Genomic DNA, 18758 nt, shown 5'->3' on the forward strand with positions numbered 1-18758 from the left:
TTACTCCTGACAATTTGATACAAGAGCTATTTTATCACGACTTGAAATCAGTGCTTAGATTTTCTTTAGAGACTCCCTGAGATTCTATATCACAACATTGCTAACTCACAAGTGACATCTTTGTTTTATTATACCAAGGTACCGTCCGTCCATCCGAAAACGATTTCTCTTAAACTATTCAGTGGATTCATCTCAAACTTAGTACATATAATCTGTATTATATGGAGGGGTGCAGTCAAAAGAAAAAAATTGGTTTTATTAATTTTCCAATGATTTTTTCTTACCCTAACCCTATCCATTATTTAATTTGAAACTACTGACACACTAGGCAGGTCGGGGTATTAGTGAGCCACACTCACTTTTGCCCTTGTTATCCTTTAATTTTTGTTTGACATTGTCAAAGTGAATTTTTGTCATGATTCATCCATGGTTGTTCACCCAAAATGAAACCATCCATCTGTTGCCAAACACTGAACTGTTTTCAAAACTAATGAACAGATCACCAGAATATTCCCATAATTCCAACAATGATAATAGCACCATGGCACGTCATGCCAACATCTTCCCCTGAAAAACATATTAAACAGCTTTCAATTGTTGGGATGAGAAAATTCTTTCAATCATTTGAGGTTTCTCTTTTGCAAGAGTAATTATACCTGGCAACACATTCACCACCCTACACCTACCCCAGTGTCCCACCAGGCAACACATTCACACCCTACACCAGTGTTCCACCAGGCAACACGTTCACCACCCTACACCTACACCAGTGTCCCACCAGGCAACACATTCACCACCCTACACCTACACCAGTGTCCCACCAGGCAACACGTTCACCACCCTACACATACACCAGTGTCCCACCAGGCAACACATTCACCACCCTACACCAGTGTCCCACCAGGCAACACATTCACCACCCCACACCTACACCAGTGTCCCACCAGGCAACACATTCACCACCCCACACCTACCCCATTGTCCCACCAGGCAACACATTCACCACCCTACACCTACACCAGTGTCCCACCAGGCAACACATTCACCACCCTACACCTACACCAGTGTCCCACCAGGCAACACATTCACCACCCTACACCTACACCAGTGTCCCACCAGGCAACACATTCACCACCATACACCTACACCAGTGTCCCACCAGGCAACACATTCACCACCCTACACCTACACCAGTGTCCCACCAGGCAACACATTCACCACCCTACACCTACACCAGTGTCCCACCAGGCAACACATTCCTCACCCCACACCTACACCAGTGTCCCACCAGGCAACACATTCACCACCCTACACCTACACCAGTGTCCCACCAGGCAACACATTCACCACCCTACACCTACACCAGTGTCCCACCAGGCAACACATTCACCACCATACACCTACACCAGTGTCCCACCAGGCAACACATTCACCACCCTACACCTACACCAGTGTCCCACCAGGCAACACATTCACCACCCTACACCTACACCAGTGTCCCACCAGGCAACACGTTCACCACCCTACACCTACACCAGTGTCCCACCAGGCAACACATTCACCACCCTACACCTACACCAGTGTCCCACCAGGCAACACATTCACCACCCTACACCTACACCAGTGTCCCACCAGGCAACACATTCACCACCCCACACCTACACCAGTGTCCCACCAGGCAACACATTCACCACCCCACACCTACCCCATTGTCCCACCAGGCAACACATTCACCACCATACACCTACACCAGTGTCCCACCAGGCAACACATTCACCACCCTACACCTACACCAGTGTCCCACCAGGCAACACATTCACACCCTACACCTACACCAGTGTCCCACCAGGCAACACATTCACCACCCCACACCTACACCAGTGTCCCACCAGGCAACACATTCACACCCTACACCTACACCAGTGTCCCACCAGGCAACACATTCACCACCCCACACCTACACCAGTGTCCCACCAGGCAACACATTCACACCCTACACCTACACCAGTGTCCCACCAGGCAACACATTCACCACCCCACACCTACACCAGTGTCCCACCAGGCAACACATTCACCACCCCACACCTACCCCAGTGTCCCACCAGGCAACACATTCACCACCCCACACCTACACCAGTGTCCCACCAGGCAACACATTCACCACCATACACCTACACCAGTGTCCCACCAGGCAACACATTCACCACCCTACACCTACACCAGTGTCCCACCAGGCAACACATTCCTCACCCCACACCTACACCAGTGTCCCACTAGGCAACACATTCACCACCCCACACCTACACCAGTGTCCCACCAGGCAACACTTTCAGACCCCACACCTACACCAGTGTCCCACCAGGCAACACTTTCAGACCCCACACCTACACCAGTGTCCCACTAGGCAACACGTTCACCACCCTACACCTACACCAGTGTCCCACCAGGCAACACATTCACCACCCCACACCTACACCAGTGTCCCACCAGGCAACACATTCCTCACCCCACACCTACACCAGTAGACAGTGCTTTTTTTGAGACTGTGTCCCTCCTACACTCCGCCTTAAGTCTATTCACTGAAATAGTGAATAGCAGCTTTGGAATTTTATATTAGCATTGTATCTTGATGAAGACAACATTTTTAGATTCAGGAAAGTTTTAGCTGAACATAAAGATATCAAATATCAAATATCAGCCATTCCATCAAACTGTTTTGCGACCTGTGACACTAGTCTCACAGGTCCAACTTGGCAGTTACATGTAGAAAGCTTTTATCAGGCGTTTAAACATTTTTCATGTTTGTGCAGATGGGAATTGGTCTGATTCTCAGTGGAAGCACCACTTTCACGCACTATAACTGAATTGGCAGTCAGCCCAAGCAGCTATCTGCTTCAACATATCATCCTTGATTGAGATGATGCCACAAAACATTCTAAGTTGATAGTAAAATCACTAAGTACGCGATGTTAATTTTTTGTTTTGATCAGCCGCCTTTTACACAAAGCAGTCTTAACTGAGAGAGTTGTAAGTTGCAGTAAGATCAAAATACTTAATTGCTTAACCCTCATGGTACCTGGTCGTCAGCTAGCTTTGTTTACCCCTCAGTGACGCACTGGATTATCAGGTCTAGATTTGATTATTTACAGAGTGCCTTATAAAGCTAGAAAATTGCTGAGTGCCACGTTAAACAAACAGTGCCGCACAGTGATTACGGCAATATTCTTATTTCTGCACACAGTGTTACCCCAGTAACCAAATTGTATAATATTCAACTTGAGTTGATTGTCTCTCCAAAAGTGTCTAAATTTAGCAAATCCAAAATATATGTATTGCCTAGACATCAGTGGAATTTCTGGTGTTCTAAGTTTGCAATACATGGTAATATTGAAGCATCCGAAATCATAATTCATATATTGTAAAATACATATCCTAATAAAGATAGACATTTGACATTAATGTCATTTTTTTTATGCGGCGTTTGCACGATATGAGGCCTGAACTCGGACGTTGATAAGCGTATGCATGACACATTTTGACTTTCATACTTTTTCACAAGACTGTATTCTTGAAATGACGTCAACACTGACAGACATTTTCCGCATTCCGTGTTAAGGCAGACAGATACACTCCACATCAATCTATGAATTTATAAGGGATGATCAAAAGGTTCTAAGCCTGACTAACTTTCAACTATGGGCTATTACAAAGTGAACTAGTAAATGAAGTACATCGATTGTTTGAGTAGTTCATTGCACATGTATTTAGTCTGTTGAGGCTGTTTGTATATTAGTGACAGCCAGTTGAACGTGATTACAGATGAATAAGATGTCTGCTCACTGGGTGCTAAAGTTTCCAAATTCTGATTTTAAGGAGAAAAGAGCTGACATTGACAGAAAATTGAGGAGGAATTTTTCATCAAATCCAAAAAGAGATTAGTTACGGGTGATGAAATATGGGTCTACCACTATGATCCCAAGTTGAAATGTCAATCCATGGAATGTCACTATTCCACTTTTCCAGCTCCAAAGAATTTCAAGTCTTCAAGATCAGTGAAGAAAGTTGTGGCCACTTTATTTTTGGATGCAAAGGGTGTGATCCTCGTTGATTACTTAGAAAGTCAATAGGCGATTACTGGTGCTTACTATGCTAATTTGCTTCATCGCCTGAGAGATTCTTTAAAAAAAAAAAGCGGCAAGGAATGCTGATTGCTGGAGTTTACTAATTCATGACAATGCCTCTTCTTAGACCTCTCCACTTGCAAAGGCTGCTGTGAGACAATGTTGGTTCGAATAGCTTCCTCACCATCTGTACTCACCTTACCTGGCACCAAGTGATTTTTACATGTTTCCCAAACTAAAAAAAACACCTTTGTGAAAAATGTGAAAGATGGCAAAACAGCTTAAACAATCCTCAAATTTACATTGCTCAATATTGGACATTGTTATTATTTTTTAATAATTGACTAACATCACCCAAGAGTTAGTACAAATAGATTTAATCAAAATTGTTGAAATGTTTACTCATTTACTCATTCCTGACACTACAGATAACATGACATAACATTAAAGACTTGCAATAGATTATCATACTCCACATCAATGATTTGTAAATCTGATATTATTAAATATTAGACCTAATATCCATTGCAGAATGTTTGAAATACAAACCCTATCATGTTATGATAATATGTTCCATTTTCTGAGGAGATTTATAATGTGCGTTACATACATACATACATACATACATACATACATACATACATACATACATACATACATACATACATACATACATACATACATACATACAACCCAAATGCAAAAAGGTATTGTTGTCGTCATTTTAGAAGTTATGTTGATGTTTATAGTACCTGTATTATGTTTGTATCAGCCTCTTGAGACTGCATGAAGCAGTCTCTCCATCTATTGCACCAGCAACCCAGCGTTAGCATTCCCTGTCCCCAAAAACAAAGTATTTCCTCAGACTTTGAGATATGTAGGCAAGGGTTTTTATTGAGTTGTGGCGACTTTCACAAACTGTCTCTGTCAAACTGTCCATTTTTAGATAATGCATCGTTTGCTAAACATGACCAAGGGAGGCCACTCTCAGGGAAACATTTGTATCTTCAGGGCTGAAGATTCCAATTTTAGTTAAGTTTGGCTACTTAAGAACTTGTAAAGTTACAATCGCCCTATGAACACTTTGTGGAACTGTAAACTTTAGCTAAGACAATGTAAAAATCAACGTAAGTCACTAACATTGATTGTAGTTATAATCACTTTGTTGAATCGGGCCCAGGACCCATTCCACAAAGCCATCGTACAGCTAAGGTGATCGTAACTCCTATAATTTAACATTGACTTACAACATTCATAGAACTACAATTGCTCTGTGGAAAAGGGCCCTGGAGTATATCATGTCAAATGGAATTAATACGGAATTCACTCTTTTCATATCATATCATTAACAAATTAAGGCATTTTAGATTATTATACTGAACCCCCCATTTTATCTTATGCTTTAACACCACGAGGATTAATTCATGCTCAGATAGCCAGATGTACAAAGGTTGATGGATCGGTTCTAAGCCTCACATACAAGGAATTGCATAATAGGGAAATCTATAGCCACAAAAACTTGAGTGAATTAAGAAAATTGTTTTGCTGTGACAAGTTAGTAAATGGACAAACTTGATGAACATGCAGTGATTAAGCACTTGCTGAAAAGTGGCTTGACACCCAAAGCCATCTATGAAGATATGAGTACAACACCAAGGAAGAATGCCCTTCCTATGCCACGTACTGTAAAGTGGTGGGCAGCAGAGTTTTAGTTTGACAGGAAGAGCCTGGGAAATGAACCCTATACTGGAAGGCATGTCATGTCACCAGCAATGATCCAGAGAATCCACGATATGATTATGACCAACTGCTGAATGAATGAGATTCATATTGGAAATTCAGTTGGCATTTCCCAGGCGATAATACATTTCATTTTCACAGAAGCTTTGGCAAGGAAGAAAGTATCCAGAGCATATTATGCTGCACTTTTTAGACAGTTACGAAAAAAAATGAAATTAAGGCTAGACACATGGGAAGCTGAGAAAAGGTGTGCTCCATATAGTTAGTGCACACACCAGTCGTTGACATGGCTCCTTGAGTGTGGCTTTAAACTCCTTCAGCACCCAACGTTTTCACCTGATCTGGCTCCGTCAGAATTCCATCCCAAACATGAAGAAAGCTCTAACCAGAACCCATTTCCACGCAAATGATGACGTCACAGCTGTGGAGAAAAGCTTGTGGTCAACCTAGAAAAGAACTTCCATGAAACTTGCATAAGATCCCTGAAACATCGTTGGCAAAAGTGTATCAATCTGGAAGGGGATTATGTTGATAAATAAATTATGTTAATCACTTTCAGACCAATCTTTCCATGTGAGACTCAAAACTTATCATTCAACACCTGTACTTCATCCTCAACTGAGGCACATAGCAGCGAAAACCTTATTCACTCACTGAGAGAACATAAAGGTGAACGGTACATGGTTCAAATACCCGTCTGTGCATAAATGGACTTGCCAAGGTTGGATTATATTGAGGGAGTCATCAATTAAATATGGGTAAATATGTTTGAAGCTTGTACATTTTATCATCATCCTAAAAGAGGCTGTACATAATGTTGATATCTCAAATAAGAAATAAACAACTCGTGGTCATTGTTTATCGTTCAACACTGCAGGGATGTACAGCCTGTTTAAGGATGATGATAAAATGTACAAGCTTTAAAAATATTTACCTGTATTTAACGAATGATGACTGCCTCAATAGGATCTGACCTCGGCAATGTCAGACAAGTCCATTTTATGCAAAGGTCGTTATTTCCTGCATATTATCATGGGTAACATTTATACTAAGTTATCCTATAATAATTAGATCCACATCAAGTGCTTTTATGAGTTACCATGGTGTAATATTTATACATCATTTCATATGATAGTTTAGCAAGTAATACTTATCATCAGGTAAAATGCATATATAAAATATCAGTAGTTTCAGTCTATAGCTTTTTAGACAGATGCTAGCCTAAGATATCAAGATCCCATCTCCCAGACAAAGGTCTTACTTACTTATTTACTTACTTACTTACTTTGGAGATTTAACATGCATTTTCCGACTGATGCGTGTTTCGCACACGGGCCAGGTCAGGCCATTTGATGTGTTTCCGAAAGGGGCGAAAGTGGTGTGTGCAACCCAAGAGGGGGCTTTAGGGGTTGCTTATATAGAATTTGGGAATTTCGAAATTTGGAATAGATGGGGTTGGGGAGTAGAACTAAGGGAGCTGGGTATGGTGGATGTTTGTTTGTTTATGTGATTTTTATTTGGTAGATTATAGTGTTTTCAGATGCGTTTTATTAGTTCCGTTTTGATTAAGAATACGCCTAAGGCCTTGAAGTTTTCTAGTTTATTTGTGGGTTTAGTATTGCTTCTAGAGTGAGAGCCTTGTTTAGATTGAGGGTGGTTTGTAATGCGGTTCGATGTGTTAATTAGGTAGTGTGTGCAGTGGATGAGTGCGTGTTCTGGGGTTTCTAGTTGTTTGCAGAGTGGGCAGTTACCTGTAGTGGTTTTTTTTTTTTAAAATTAGGTGGTTATATAAGTTGGTGTGTCCTGTTTGGAGTTTAGTGATTACTCTGTCGATGTTTTTTTATGGATGGAGAATTTTTGGTTTGGTTAGTGGTTTGCTGAGTACTTTTTTGATTTGGCTATTTGAGTTTAGATATAGGTTATGCCATTTTTGGGTGATTTTTTGCTTGTTTACGCTTTTAATTTCTGATTTTGAGATGGGTAGGTTTAAGCTTATTTCTGGGATTTTGAGAGATAGTTTAGCTGCCTTATCGGCGTTTTCATTACCGTATATTCCTACGTGGGCGGGTATCCACAAGAAGGTTATTTGTTTGCCTGCCTTAGTTAGGTCGTTGGAGCTTTTAAGTATTTGATTTATTAATTTAGGTCGTTTTTTGCTATTTTTGTTTTGGAGGGCTTGCAGTCCACTTAGGGAGTCGGTAAGTATTAGGATTTTTTTGTGGTTTTTGGATTCTTGATTATGGAGGGCTGAGGCCATGCCCATTAGTTCTGCCGTGAATATTGATTGGTTGTTTGGGAGTCGGAAGGATTGTGAGGTTTTAGTTGGTTGTGTGGTATGGACTCCGAAACCTGTGTGTTTGGAGGTTGGATCTGAGGATCCGTCCATGTAAATGTGACACCAATTTGGCCAATTTTCGTGTTAGTATGCTAGTGTGGTAGTTTTAGCTATGTTTGGGTCGGTTTGTTTATTTATTTGGCTAGCTAGTGTTGTGTCTATTTTGGGTATTTTAAGTTTAGGGGTGAAGATATTTGATTGTTTGCAGTTTTGTTAAAGATTTTTAATTTGGTGTTCATTGAGGTAGTTTGTTATTCTTTGGGATATTGGGAGTGTAAGTGGTGTTTACGAGCTAGAGCTTGGTTTTGGGGGCTGATGTTTTGGTTTATTAAGTTTTGGATGAGAAGGTTTGATTGGGACGCGGCCCAGGAATTTAAGCTTAGCTGTTCCCTGCGTAGACTTAGTGGCATTTCTCCTGTTAAGGCCTGAAGTGAGGTGTAGGAGGTGCCATGTTGGGTGCGTGTAATTAGTTTGAGAGCCTGATATTGTATTGAGTCAAGTTTTTTAGATAGAGAGTTGTTTAGGGTGGTGTATATGGCGACTTTGAACATTGCTTTACCTGCTTTATATAGGGTTTGACTTCTAAGTTGGTGTGGGCTCCGAAGGATATGTTTTTGGGGGCTTCAGGGAATTTAGTGGGTTTTTTTAAGTTGATTATGACAATGGATGTTGGGACCGTTTTTTTGTTTCTGGTTGAGGTTATTCTACGCGTGCTGGTGATTAGGGGTTGAGGGTTATGGCAGAGAGACAAAGGATATGTCTACATAGTCTTATAGATTACCTTGAACTATTTTATTTAAGTATATCTGTCATCACCTACCGGGGTATATTAGAATAACATTCAGCAATTACTTCAATTAAGACTCATTAAGGATTAGCCCCCGTACAAGCTCGTCTATAGTGCATTAAGGATTAGCCCCCATACAAGCTCGTCTATAGGGCATTAAGGATTAGCCCCCATACAAGCTCGTCTATAGTGCATTAAGGATTAGCCCAAACACAAGCCCATCTATAGTGACACCATAATCTCTTTCAAAGCATCCAGTAAATATGCCAACAAGATTAGTGCCAGCTAGTCCAACAGGATTAACAGGATTAAGTATTCCCCTCTGTCTAACCATTCATTTAGCATAGGGCACAACCCATTGTGTATCAACCAATCATATTCCATTTAATTGTTCTAATTTTGGTTAAATACATACAGAAAGGGGTTTGTCACTTGCCACTAAACCTACGTAGGCAACACTTAACCCTTAATTTCTGGGCCTCGTCCCAATCAAACCCTCTCATCCAAAACCTCCTAAACGAAAATATCCGCCCTCGTAACCAGGCTCTAATTAGGAAGCACCCTTTACTTACTCCAATATCTCAACGAATTTTCAACTACCTAAACGAAAACCAAATAGATAACCTCCCAACAAAACTGCAAACCATCAAATATATTTACCCCAAAACTAAAAATCCCCAAAATAGACACATCTCTGGCAAACTCAATAAACAAACAAACCGATCCAAACATAGCTAAATCCACCACACTAGCTTACATACACGAAAACTGGCCAAATTGGTGCCACATCTACACAGACGGATCTTCCGATCCGATCACAAATCGCACTGGTTTCGGAGTCCACATAGCACAACCAAATAGGAACACTCAATCTTATCGACTCCCAAACAACCAATCCATCTTCACTGCAGAGTTAATGGGCATAGCATCCGCCCTCCATAACCAACATGCTAAAAAACATAAAAAAATCCTAATACTCACAGACTCACTAAGTGGACTACAGGCCCTCCAAAATAAAAACACCAAAAAACGCCCTAAACTCATTAACCAAATACTCAAAAGCGCAAATAACTTAACAGAGGCAGGCAAACAAATAGCATTTATCTGGATCCCAGCCCACGTAGGAATATATGGAAACGAAAACGCCGATCAAGCCGACAAAAAATCCCTCAAAATTCCTGAAATAAGCCTTAATCTACCAATATCTAAAGCAGAGATCAAAAGCATTAACAAACGTAAAATCACCCAAAAATGGCATAAGACATACCTAAAAACAAACACACAGATAATCAAAATCCTCAAAAAACCTCTAACCAAACCTAAAATCCTCCATCCATCCAAGAAAATTGATAGAATTATCACCAAACTCCAAACAGGTCACACTAAACTAAACAGTCAACTCCTAAAAATAAAAAAACACGCAACCGGAAAATGCCCACACTGCCCACACCTGGAAACAATAGAACATGCACTCTTACACTGCACGCACTACCAAACCCACCGAGCAACACTCCAAACAAATCTAAAACTAGATAAAGCCATAACCCTAGAATCAATCCTAAATCCACATAACAATACAGAAAAATTTAAAGCACTAGGCGTATACTTAACTAAAACCAATCTAATGATCCGCATCTAAAAACACTCAACCACACCACATAAACAAACAAACACACACCAACACACTCCCTTAGTACACTACCACACCCCTAGGCATGCATTCCAAATTTCAAAATCTCCAAAACTTATATAAGCAACCACTAAAATCCCCCTCTGGTTGCAACACCTTTATTTTCCCTTCAAAACCACGCTAAATGGCCCGACCGGGCCCGTGTGCGAAATACGCTCCAGTCGGAAAGCGCACGTTAAATCTCCAAACGTAAGTAAGTAAGTAAGGTTTGTCACTCTAACCAAGCAGACCTCTCTCCCACAGCCCAGAGGCACCCTCAGCTATTTTTCTAAGATATTGTAACTTGCTCATTATTAATTGTTCTTGTAAATAAAATTGTGATTAGTCTCCTGTGACTCCGGCTCTTTGCTGACAAATTCCCCCAAGAAATCCAGCACACCATTTGGAAGGTATTGTTCACCCAGAACAGTTCCATGATAATATTCTCACAATCCTAATATTTATTACCTGTACCTTTTCTCCAATTACTGATTGGTAATACGGGTATTGTCATATCTCTCCCACTTTTGGATCTGACCGTCGGCCACTGTGTTTATCTGCATTTCCCAGCTACATCTATGAGGAACAACTCACTAGACACTGGCCTCTTCAAAATATTGTCCTCTAGTCTATGGCGTCATCAAGTTGCCGGGGCATGTTCGAATCTCCAGAAATGATGTCATAATAGAACAATGTTTTATTGTGAAATAAACCATGCTTCATTCTTCATTGTTCTTTGCGATTTATCGTACATACAGGTCACACTTTTTCGCCATTGAATGCTCTTGCAGCACTTCATCCTGAAGAAACATATTGTGATGAACACTTTGACTTCACTGACCTTTCTGTTGGAAAGACTGTTCTGTTCTGTAAGAACAACTGATTCAAGGGAACTGTGGTGCTGACATCTTTTTCAACACTAAGAATCTTGTTAACAGCACATAAAATATCTTAAGTCATCAAGTTCTTGAAGTTTAACATTTATTAACTCCATTAACCTTTGAAGGTAAAGTAGTTTTTTCTGGAAAAGTGAAAACTGTCCAGTTTGTACATTTAAAACTGTTTGAGTGATATGTATGATTTTGTTTGAAATGTTTTCTTAGATGTCACATAACATTTGCGTGATGGTATTTGGCCTTTGCAAACACCTGCAGTAACAATTATGCTCATTAGCTTTGCTAACAGCTGCAAGTTGAGCTGCCACCCAAGGTTACATACTGGGAAGGAAATCAGAGAGAAATCAGAAATAAGAAAACTCTCATTTGATGCATGTGATATTGCATAGATATATGTTTATTCTGTCATCAAAGATGTGCTGCCACTGAACTGAGGCAAAACTCAGCATCAGTCCATGTTGTAAACTTATTGTTTTTCATGAGAATAGCTCACCTGACATGAGATGCATGAATAGTTAATCTGGATTAGGTCATATCAATTTGTCTGTTATCCAAAGGGAAGGGAGTCAAGGTTTAACTTAAGATGAATTAAAGGAGAATACTAGAAAAATGCTCTAATTGACTGGGTTAAAGATAAAGTCATCAGAAACATGTACACCAATTTTTACTGCAAAAGTATTTTTATTTATGTTTAAATCGGAAAAAAAACGTTACTGTTTTCTCGGCTTCAGCCATTATGCATATTTCACTCAGAAGTCTGTGAACTCACGTGACCATTTACCCGCGTGACGTCATATGTGACTAAGGCCGGCCATATTGCATAAGACCAAGCGCTACAGCCATGTGAAGCGAATTTTTTCTGTCGTTCTTGTACTTGATAAGATGGTTTATTGTGTTGCCTGGGGTTGCACGACGTCATCCAACAATGGAAATAGTCACCATTTCTTCCGCTTTCCAAGCGAAAAGACAGATTTAGGCAGAAGAAAGGTTTGGATACACAGGTGCCAACATGGGGAGAAAAACTGGAAGCCAAGCAAGTATGCTGTTTTATGTTCGGACCATTTCGACGCAGATGCCTACGAAAGAGACCCATTTCGCCTTGCACACATGGGGTATGAACATCCAAAAGCTAGGTTGAAGAAGGACACAGTCCCCACGAAATTCAGGACCAAAAGTTTTGTCGATGGTTTGCCTTGCGTTACACGGGGAGCATTTAGGAAACGACAAACGGACGAGGTAAGCGGGCTAGATCTACTTTGGCGGTAGCCTAGTTTTCGATAGGCATAACCGTTACAGTTGACCGTTGATTACTTGATTAAGTACAAAATTAAATCATTTCACAATATGCCATTTATACTACATCAGTACATGTAACAGCTTACAGTCGGTGGTATTGCATAGCCTTCATTAATCGAGTCCGATAATTGTGATGAAATTGGTATTTTTATCATCAGTAACAGATTTCCCATCAGCTTGAAAATGTTTTGCTATAACAGAAAAAAACAACATTATGATCTATCTGTAAATTCAGCGGCCAACAATGATGTATCTGTTACATTGTTTTCCATTTTCTCGAATTACGGGCATCGGCTCCAGACACGCTATTTGTCAACATTGTGTGGCGTGAAAGTTGTTCTCGAGTCTCATTGGCTGACCTCATGTCATGCACATAACTATTAATAACCTAAGTGAGAGAGAGAGGATGACTTTGGATATTGTATGGAGATAAGATACTTTGTAAATATAACTACTAGGATCCATTTTTTTTAACAAAATAACTCCTTGCAACAATGTAAGACAGGCAGTTTAATATTTTACTGTGTGAAGCATGATTATTTTTTTAAACATTTTCTGGGACAATATGTTTTTTCAATAAGTCCCAGACCCCCTACAGTCACCAGTTTATCACATAGGAACTGCAATCATATTTCAGAAAACAAAATTTCTTTGGGACTGGTAATTTATTATGGGGGTGGATGAGCCAGAGAGATTGTCTTAGACAGTATCAGATTTGGCTCTCAACAACATTGCTGATAAAGTATATTGGCTGTTTTTAAAATATGCAAGTTTTATCAAAATCGGTGACTTTGCAGAGATACAGTTATTACTAAAATGTTTATAAAATCCTTTTGTATGTGTATAAATTTATTGCAGGTTTTACAACTGCCCTTATTATCTTTACTCCATGATACAATAATTATTCAGTAATAATAATAGATTATCACTGATTTTTATAATGTCTTTATATTTTGTTTTTCACAGATCCTGAGAGATATCCTCAGTGATGAACAACAGACTGAAACAAATCCATCCAAAGCCTTTAAAGGAGCCAGGGATGAACATGAAGAATTCGACAAGAAAGAACAAGAATATTTTGATTCCATGTCAACTGATGGAAATGAAACACAAATACCTGTCAGTTTAACCTCATCCTTAAACACCTGCTCACGTTTTGTCACCAAGAAAACTCAGACTGTTTCACAGAAGCAAGTTACATCACAACGTACTCGGAGGATTCAAGTAACAACTCCCTGCCAGTGCAAGTCAGTCACTACCATCTCCAAAGAAGTTCAGTGTGAGCTTGTTGCCATCACTACAGCTATTTTCATCTGAATGTGCATCTATATCACAAGTTTCACCTGATCAGCATGAGATGTGCAGTGTCACAAGCCAAGCAGTGGAGGATGACCATACCTGTGAGGACACAGTTTCAGCTAGTGATGAGGAGTACATGCCTTCTGAATATTCAGAGTTGATATTCAAATCCACAGAATGAAAGACAGTTTCTCGTCTCTAAAACATCACTTGCCAAACTATTTCAGTTTTGCTCACATCAGTCAAGTTCAAGTTCATTTTGTGGCATGGCTTGTCAAGTTAAGCTGATGCAACAACAAGGCGTCATGATAATTGTTGAGACTGAATGCTTGATTGGGCACAATACAAGATGGAACAGCCAGTCAATGCAAGGGACAATGCCCTGGGGCAATCTTCTGTGTGCCAGCAGTATTCTTGTTAGTGGGGGATGTGCTGCACAAGTATTGAGAATGTTCAGGTTCATGAAAATGCCAATTTTTAACATGGATACTTTCATCAACATACAGCGATGCTATGCAGTACCATCTTGTCTGAAAGTTTGGAACGAACATCAGTCCAGCTTGTTGGCAAATGTTGGTGGGAAACAGCTTGTTTTGGGAGGTGATGTTACTAAGGGGGTGGCTTAGCTAGGTAGAACAAGAGACCAGTAGTACAATGTTTGCAGATTTACTGTAAACAGGGAATTTTTTGCGACCGTTATATTATTGCGAGTTTTGCGAACGAGACTCAATCGCAAAAATTAAAAACGCAAAAATAAGTATAAATAATACATACATACTTTATTCATTGCAACATGTCATCAAATGTTGAAATCATCAACCAGAACCACACGTTACTCAATAAGTTAAAAACACAAATGAATGCAGAATGGTCACACAATACATCACAAATGACAGTGTAAACAGACCAATTAGTGTCACTGTTGCCTCACAGTAATCCTGCCTTCTTCCAACCTCGCTTGATTGCGTCAGCGTCCTTTGCAATTTTGTCAACACAGGAAACAAGCCATCTTGCGTGAATCGGTTTCATGACACTGGTCAACTTTCCGGCCAACTCAGATTAACTAGCTTTGGAGAGAAGCTGTCTCTTGTTTGGTAATCGAGGTGTCATCTCAACACGGCAACGCGCAAAAATATCTCGTCGCAGTATTGTCTTTGGTGTGGTATTCGCAATATTTTAACAGCGCAGAAATAAAGCTGTTTACAGTATTACATGATCTATGCAAGTAGCTTACAGATAAGTACAACAATGGTGAGCATACTTCACAGGGACCAAGCATGTTCCTATGAAGGTGAGAGGTAGATATGTAAAAGAAGCACCAGTTAGCTCAGCATGTTGTGTTTTATGCAGCGTTCCCATGAATACCAAATTTTTATCGGTAAAATTAGACCTGGACGGAAATTCATGTGACTGCCAGTGCCTGTGTAGCGGCAAATAAAGTACCTTATAAATCTTTGTTGTTGAACAAATCATCAGTGATATTCATAGAAGTACATTTTTCTAAGAAAGTCAGCTTGTCTGTTGTATCAGGGTTTTACCTTGTCTATTTCTAGGTTAAATATCCATTTGTCACGACTTTTTCTTGAAATATTAAAAACAGTTGAGACTGGCAAAAATTAGGGGGTGCTGGTAATTTTTAGAGTTTATGATAAGTTTCAATCATAGTTGAACATTCGACAGTTTTTATCACAACAGCTGCATCTTCCATACATCTTTTTTAGCAAATAGTGATCTGGAAATTGATTCAGATACAAGGAGTAGGAGACTGGGTATAAAAACTTGTGTTGTTGATTTGAACTTGATGTCTTGAGTAACTCTGTCTAATATGATGAATTAGTGGTATTATTCCTTCATTAAAATGTATATATATATTTAGTAAGTGTCTCAACATTTATATATATATTCATCATATTTCATGGAGAAACTGGCTAGGAGCAGTTTACATCAGTTTGTGCTTATTCTTTCTTAGTTTGTCAGCACTATACTAGTGCTTTCAGGTTTCGCAAAATTGGCGAACATCAGAGACATGCATTACTTCGGGTTTTCCTCCCACATTAATATGTGACATGAATGGAAAACTGTTGAAAGCAGGGTTAATCCCAACTAACTGACTAACTGAATTGTTATTGATCCCATAAATCAACTATATTCGATGATTGTTACCTGAGTTGTGATGCTCATATTAATGCTACCATATACAGCTTGATTCAAAATGATTTGGCAAATATTTTGTTGTAATTCTGGTCTCTGCTTACAAGAAATGATTTCATCACATCAGACTTCTCGCAGATGAAAATAACTGACACAGCATTGTTACAACAATATCAAGCTAATCTGTTTGCCAGACAAACTTTGATATACAGTTTATTTAATTGACAGAATACAATAATGTTATGATCAATTAGCCTGATAAGACATGAGAAGCAACCCATGCTTGCCGTAAAAGGTGACTGCTTGTAACGGGATCGGCTGGTCAGACTCACTGACTTGACTGCATGTCATGGTATCCCAATTGCGTGGATCAATGCTCATGTCAATCACTGGACTGTCTTGCCCAGACTCGATATTTACAGACTGCTGTCATACAGCTGGAATATTGCTGAGTGGTGCAGACAATAAACAAACAAGAAGACAAAAGTCTTTTAGCTTAGTTCATACTCCACACAATCATCAAAATTCATTTCATACATGGTTAGAAAATAAATATCCATGGAACAAGACTTCAAGATAGTCAGGGTGGTTGGATAGCCTAGTGGTTAATGCGTTCACTTGTCACGCCGAAAACCCGAGTTCTATTCCCGACATGGGTACAATGTGCGAAGCCCTTTTCTGGTGTCCCCCCGCCGTGATATTGCTGGAATATTGCTAAAACAGGCGTAAAATCAAACTCGCTCACACTCACTCCAAGAAAGTCATGGTTTTGCATACTTGAAGCCAGTGTATGAGTCATATTCTGATGGGAATGCCTCTCTAATTTTCTTCACCACACACGAAGGATGAACTTTCCTGCATTTCTTCGGAAGACTATGGTAAACCAGTCTGGAGAAGCGATGATATGAACAGTATCTGTATGCCCTGTAATCAAACAGTAGTATGATAACTTTTTCATTTAGTATATGCTTTCACAAAGCAGACATGCCATCATTTGGCCATTCCCCAAACACTATGACAGCTTTTGTAATACATGTAATGATACTGACAATAAGTTAATAGAGCCGACACCTTTCACTGATTGAACTGAGCATAATTTTGGAACATTTTTATTGATATCAATTGGTGAAAGGAAATGTCTTCATATCAGTAGTTTTACCAAGACTACATAGATCTAATCATTGGTTCATTGTGTCATACTTTTTAATAAACAATTTTCCGTTCATCATCATGATCATTTAATCATAACAACTTACTCATGTACTGGTTCGTTATCGTTGAGTGGTCCATCCTGCTGAACAAACTCCAGTAACGAAACCCAAACGACTCCTCTCCGGAGGCAGTTGTCTATAAAAAAATCATGTTCAGTGATGCACTGCACACCTGCTTCATCGCACATGTGTTCCTTTTGCTGAATCTCCTGGCAACATTTGCTCTCAAGACCAGTTGGCATTGTAATGCACTGACCACAGTCACACCTAAAACATAAGTTACAGTCCATTAACAGCAAATGGGAATGTCTAAAATAATAAAGATAATCATGTTAACCCTAAATATCGCATAAACAATGTATTTTACAAGAATATTTGTTAAAACGAAACGAATTCCAATAAATATGGATTCGATTGTACGGGGTGAAAAACTTGCCAACAGCGTCAACAGTAAAGATAACCCCAAACCGTTCTTAGACAACAGCTTATTACATAACATATATGTCAAATACAGTTTATAAGTCAATACAATATAATCGTACCGATAAACCCGATTATTAAATAGTTGTTTATATGACGAACTTACCAGTCTTTGTTCCCGAGTCTTTCGATGTTGACATCGCCTGGTGCCTCTGTTCCGCTTGAATCTTCTTCTTCACTGGAAGTTTCCCTTGCAAGATGTAAAATCGGCTCGTACTGATACGGCCTAACAACAATATCAAAAATGACATCGGGAACGTCTTTTACTGCTTCAGAATCCATGGTTACTCTCAAGTTGTCACGTTAGTTCTATGGGAAGCCATCGTCAAAAGGCACATATGACGTCACGTCACGTGATACCCGCTTCGGCTCATTAAATGTCGGGTGTTTCCGTAGTAGGTGGAAATACGAGTGCGTTTTTTACGTATTTATTGCCATTTTACCAACTTCGTGTCAAAATTTTTATCGTGAAAGGTGGCCCTTAGAATGCTTTTACACCGATGAAAAAAATGTTTTTGCTTTAGTATTCTCCTTTAATGTATTAAATTCAGGATAATAAATTTGGTCTCGTATTGACAAATAATTCTTACAAAACTTCTACCTCTATTACATCTCTGCCATAAATCCTGTATTTTGGCTTCAGTCACTCCAACTAACATTTTAAGATTTTCAACAGGAGTCCTCTTCAATGTCAATTATACATACAACTAGTTGTCGCCAAGCCATGACGTCATAATGGCGGCAACATCACTTTTTCCCTGTATATGAGTCAA

The 18758-nt window shown here is 39.6% G+C and overlaps 2 protein-coding genes across 2 annotated transcripts in view; one reads left to right on the plus strand and one right to left on the minus strand.

Annotated features, from left to right (window-relative positions):
• Window positions 1-18758, plus strand: part of LOC139454212 (ATP-dependent RNA helicase DDX1-like) — a 417258-nt gene that overhangs the window by 317776 nt on the left and 80724 nt on the right. The gene's annotated exons all lie outside the window — the stretch shown is intronic.
• LOC139444281 (uncharacterized) lies at window positions 17056-18267 on the minus strand. Its single transcript, XM_071225212.1, has 3 exons — window positions 18092-18267; window positions 17551-17772; window positions 17056-17218 (listed from the first exon to the last, which is right to left on the minus strand). Exons 1-3 carry the CDS (start codon window positions 18265-18267, stop codon window positions 17056-17058), a joined length of 561 nt encoding a protein of 186 aa, XP_071081313.1.

This window comes from Haliotis cracherodii, unplaced genomic scaffold (assembly GCF_022045235.1).
Source record: "Haliotis cracherodii isolate W230 unplaced genomic scaffold, xgHalCrac1.p SCAF_10, whole genome shotgun sequence".
Classification (NCBI taxonomy): domain Eukaryota; kingdom Metazoa; phylum Mollusca; class Gastropoda; order Lepetellida; family Haliotidae; genus Haliotis; species Haliotis cracherodii.